This window comes from Castanea sativa, chromosome 7, assembly GCF_040712315.1.
Source record: "Castanea sativa cultivar Marrone di Chiusa Pesio chromosome 7, ASM4071231v1".
In the NCBI taxonomy this organism is placed as follows: domain Eukaryota; kingdom Viridiplantae; phylum Streptophyta; class Magnoliopsida; order Fagales; family Fagaceae; genus Castanea; species Castanea sativa.
The window spans coordinates 34,003,074-34,008,219 of NC_134019.1; the positions used below are offsets into that span (position 1 = coordinate 34,003,074).

A 5,146-nucleotide genomic window follows, 5' to 3' on the forward strand; every position below is an offset into this window, starting at 1 on the left:
CCAGCAGTGGCGGCGCCACGTTAAGCTCAGGGTGTTCCCAGGAACACCCTGAACTGAACTGAAACAAAAAATATATATAATAATTATTATTATTTTTATTTGTTTACCCTTAAAACAAAATCAGGAACACCCTCAAGTTACATTAGGAACACCCTCAAATAAAAAAATTTATTTGTTCTTTCAATCAAAAAAAAAAAAAAAAAACCAAAAAAAAATTTAAAACTCAAATCTGGGAAAAAAAAATTTGTAACAGAGCAAGCCCACAAAAAAGCCCAACATCAATCCTAAATGTAAAGCAAACCCAATCTAAAGAAAAAAAAAAACAACCCAATAGACAGAGACGAAGATGGAGATATTGTTAGGAGGAGACACTTGACCCCTCCTAACAATATTATTGGCACTCTAAAAGGCCATAAAAAGAATTTATGGATCTAATCTATAAAAGAAAATTTAGCAAGCCCAAAAAATTTAGCACAACAACATAAATCACAAATAGCCCGGCCTTTCAAAAATTTAAAACAAAACTAATTCGCCATTCCATCAAAGATTTAAAAAACACAAACAAACAAATAAAACCCTAAGCCTAACCAAGAGACTCATCGGCTGATGGTTGAAGTAAAGCAGTGCAGGGAGTGGCAGCAGCAGCATGGTAGCAGCAGAGCAGCCAGCCACGCCCCTAGCCCAAACTCACCCGATCTGGTATCTCTCTCTCTCTCTCTCTCTCATGAGCAAGTGAGCAACGAGCACAAAAAAAAAACTCTTAAACTGTCTGATACAAAAGACAGAGAGAGAGAGAGAGTTCTTTCTCTTTTAAGAGACTTAAACAATGACTAAAAGAAAATGGTAGAAGTTTCTAGTGGAGGATTGATATCCTCCCACGTGTTGTGCTAGTTGAATTTTGTCTTCTTCTTCTTTTCTTTTTTCTTTTTTTGTCTTTTTGTGCTTATATGAATAGCAGTTTTTTTAATGGTAAATAGTTATGTTTCTAGTGGTGGATTGATATCCTCCCACATGTTGCGCTCTATGAGTTGAATTTTGTCCCTTTTTTTTTTTTTTTTGCCTTTTTGTGCTTATATGAATAGTAGTTTTTTTAATGGTAAATAGTTATGGTTGTCTGGGAGTTGAGATAAAATAAAGTTAGTGAATTGTAGTGTCGTGTTGTGTACATTGTGCAACAATGATTTTTTTCTTTTCCGTATGTGCATTTATTTCTCTGTTCATGAGCAATTTTTATATCTTGTACCCGGCATATATGCCGGGTGTGAGACACAGGGGCGGGCCCCCCTGTGTGTGGGGCCCGCCCCTGTGTGAGACACCCGGCATATATGCCGGGTGCAGGATATACCACCTCGTTCATGAGGGTGTATTAAGAATTTATTTAGTAACAGTTTCTTTAGCTGAAATTGAAATTTTTTTATTGAGGCATGAGTCTTGTCTGTTGAGTGGGGTGGGAGTGGATGGGTAAGGTGAGAAATTTGAATTGGGGGAAGTAACTGTACATGGGATGTGTGCTAGTGCAACTAATAAATAATAATTTAATTAACCAATAATTAATTAAGAGAAGCAACTAATAAATAATAATTAATAATTTAATCAACCAATATATTATAAAAGACAAACAAATTAAATTATGTTAGGCTAAACAACAATTAATAGTTTTATAATTAATGAAACAACAATATAACAAATTATTAGATTGTATAATTTATCCTTCTTAAGAAACACCCTGAGAAAAATTTCTGGAGCCGCCACTGGCCTCCAGGACCATTCATATCATCCAACTCTAATGTCATTGCTCTCCTTGATGCTATCAGCTTTCCCATCCTCTTTGACACTTCCAAAGTCCAAAAACTAAATGTTTTAGATGGTAGTTACATGCCCTCCACAGCTTACTTTGGTGGTTATCGTGTTTGTGCTTTTCTTGACCCTTCTGAACCCAAACATGCCCGTCTTAAGCGCTTGTTTTTCTCTATTCTCGCTTCTCGTCATGATAAATTCATCCCACTTTTCAGAAGCTGCTTGTCTGAGCTTTTCATCAACATTGAAGACCAAGTATCTGACAAAGGCAAATCATACTTCAACACCCTTAGTGATAGCATGTCTTTTGACTTTGTGTTTAGGCTCTTTTGTGATCAAAACCCTTTAGATACAAGTATTGGATCAAAGGGTCCGACACTCTTTGATAAATGGTTGTTTTTTCAACTTGCACCATTGACTACACTAGGGTTACCAAAGTTTTTTAACTTTCTTGAAGATTTACTACTCCATTCAATCCCATTACCACCTTTTCTCGTTAAATCTAGCTATAAGAAGCTTTATAATGCATTTTATGCGTCTATGTCTTCCATCTTTGACGAAGCTCAGCAATGTGGGATTAAAAGAAATGAAGCTTGTCATAATTTAGTATTTATGGCTGGTTTCAATGCTTATGGTGGAATGAAAATTTTGTTTCCTGCTTTGATCAAGTGGGTTGGCTTAGCAGGAGAAAAGTTACACCGTCAATTGTGTGATGAGATTAGGACCATTGTTAGAGCTGAAGGTGGGGTCATTTTATCAGCGTTAGATAAGATGACGTTGACTAAGTCAGTGGTTTATGAAGTACTGAGGATTGAGCCTCCAGTTCCATTCCAATACGGTAAGGCAAAGGAAAATTTGGTAGTCAATAGCCATGATGCTTCAAAAATCAAAAATTTGATTTTCGTCAATTACATATTCTTCCATTGCATGTTTGGGTTTTTTTTTTTTTTTTGTTGCTTATTTACTTTATTTATTGAATATGAGAAAAAAAAAAAGTAGTGTTAAAATAAAAACTGTATTTAAGAAGAAAGTGAGGTTTAAAAAGAGCATTGGGTCTTGTACCATTTGTTATATATGCAATTCGTAATTGTTTGAGGGGCATAAGTGTGGGACTTTAATTTATTAAAAAAAAAAGTGGAAATTTAAAATGTTTGTGCACCATTTGAACAAATTATATATAGTTTGTGTTTTACAAAATAGTATGATCTTATCTCAATTTTGAGAATTTATTTATGAGTATAGCTACATAAGAGCATCTACAGCAGATTCAACAATTTTTTGCACTGTTTGAAAAAATGAACAGTGACATTTAGTTTTTATCTACCTACCTACTTTTTCAAATACACTTTTCAACAGATTCCCTATCATTTTCTCCGTCTCATTTAAATATTATTTCTTCATTCATTTTTTATTCTTTTTTTAACAACTATATTTTTAAATGAGAAATGTTATGTCTACAACATTTTACTCTATACTTTCACAACAAAATTTATGTCGAAAGTTGTTACTAGTTCTAATTTGAACCCACTACTAAAATTATTTTTTTACTCACCAATATTAACTAATAACAATCTATTACTTAAAATTTATTATGAAAATATTGTGGTAGAATTTCCCAATTAGGATTTTTTATTCTTTATATTATTTTTCTTTCTTTCATTTCATTCTCCTCCACACACATGTCCATTGCCACTGTCTTATCTCTATCCCCCTTCTTTTATTTTCTTTTTCTCCTCAAGTATATTCCAAGCTCCAGCAAGTAAAAATTACTTCACATCAAAGAGAGAGAGAGAGAGAGAGAGAGAGAGAGAGAGAGAGAGAGAGAGAGAGAGAGAGAGCTGGGTCAGATCGTCGAAAGGACAAAGCCGGTGGAGATCGGCGTTCACCATGCAACACTACCACGTCTGCCGCCCCACCGCCGCTCATCCTCCTCCCCACCACCAGGCTAGGTCAGATCGGGTTGTTCTTATTTTTTTTGTTTTTTTGTTTTTTTTTTTCCCATATTTGCTTGTTCTGTGAGAAGCAACAGAGAGAGAGAGAGTATGAGAGAAAAAAAAATCCAGAGGAGAGAGAAAGAATTGATATAATAGTAGCTGATATAATTTTTTAATCAAAAAAATTCAATTGCTAATATACAGTAGCCCATCAGAGTTGATGAGCTATTGTTCATAAGCCAAAAAAAAAAAAATTTGGGATTTAGAGAATCCACTGGAGAGCTTTTTTTAGGGTTTTATTCTCTATTTTAGAGAGAATTTTGGGTTTAGCTACACCATTGGAAATGCTCTAAGAATGATATTTTTATTTGACTTTACAAGTTATAACAGATCGTACTTGGTATTTGTTGAAGAAGTATGATTAATTACAGAGGCAACTTTTCCATTGGAAGGTCGTTAACTTGCTACCATTTAAAAAAAAAAAAGAATAAAAGAAAAGAAAACGAACACATGTTGATTGGTACTTGGTACCTGTTGAAGAAGTATGATTAACAACAAAGGCAACTTTTCCATTGGAAGGTCGTCAACTTGCTACCTTTTTTTGTAAAAAAAAAAAAAGAAAAAGAAAAGAAAAGGAACACAAGTTGATTGGTACTTGGTACATGTTGAAGAAGTATGATTAACTACAAAGGCAACTTTTATATATATATATATATATATATATATATATAAAACAAATTAGAACAATTCTCATCTCAAAGGTGAGTAGTGGTTCTAGGAATATTTTTAAGAATGGTCATTAGGAATATTCATATTAGTCCGTATAAAATGGTATAAGGGTCAAATTTTGTACAACCAACCACAAAAATCACCTACATCACCTACAAAAATTAAGTTTTTATACTAAATTAGATAGACCATTTTGCACTGGCTAACGTAGATACTTTAAAAGACTTAAATTATACAAAATATAATAAGCAAGAACTTAAATATATTAACATCACACAAAACACACACACACAAATACATAAAGATTTACTATTTTCTTCTATTAAAATAAAAATTCAACTCAACTCTAATTTTTCATAATCCTTTAATTTTTTATCATGTCTATAGTCATACTTTATTGACAATTTAACTGAACTCAAATTTTTTAGCTGTTGTATTTTTGTTGTCCACAACATTAATTTTTGTTGTTACTCAACTTAATTATTGATTTTTTTAATTGTGTTTACAATTATTAGTTTTTGTAACTTTATTTTAGGGTGTTCATTTTTTTATTTATGGTAGACAAAAAAAATATTCCAAAAATATTATATATAATATTTTTTTTTTAAGTCAGGAAGTTAAAATGAACACCCTAACCATGTTATGGAGCCGTCCCTGCAAAGGTTGTTTATAAGTTGATACGTGAC

General features: G+C 32.7%; 1 protein-coding gene across 1 annotated transcript; it reads left to right on the plus strand.

Moving 5' to 3' along the window:
* Positions 1-606: 606 nt before the first annotated feature.
* LOC142644363 (allene oxide synthase 3-like) lies at positions 607-3,183 on the plus strand. Its single transcript, XM_075818992.1, has 3 exons — positions 607-699; positions 1,720-2,700; positions 3,154-3,183. Exons 1-3 carry the CDS (start codon positions 607-609, stop codon positions 3,181-3,183), a joined length of 1,104 nt encoding a protein of 367 aa, XP_075675107.1.
* The last annotated feature ends 1,963 nt before the right edge of the window (positions 3,184-5,146 follow it).

Excerpts from the sequence above, each read along its gene's own strand:
- LOC142644363 (XM_075818992.1), top strand. The coding sequence starts at position 607 with ATGGTTGAAGTAAAGCAGTGCAGGGAGTGGCAGCAGCAGCATGGTAGC. Across the intron at positions 700-1,719 it reads GCCCAAACTCACCCGATCTG|AAACACCCTGAGAAAAATTT; the intron begins GTATCTCTCTCT and ends ATCCTTCTTAAG. Across the intron at positions 2,701-3,153 it reads AAATCAAAAATTTGATTTTC|ATTCCCTATCATTTTCTCCG; the intron begins GTCAATTACATA and ends ACTTTTCAACAG.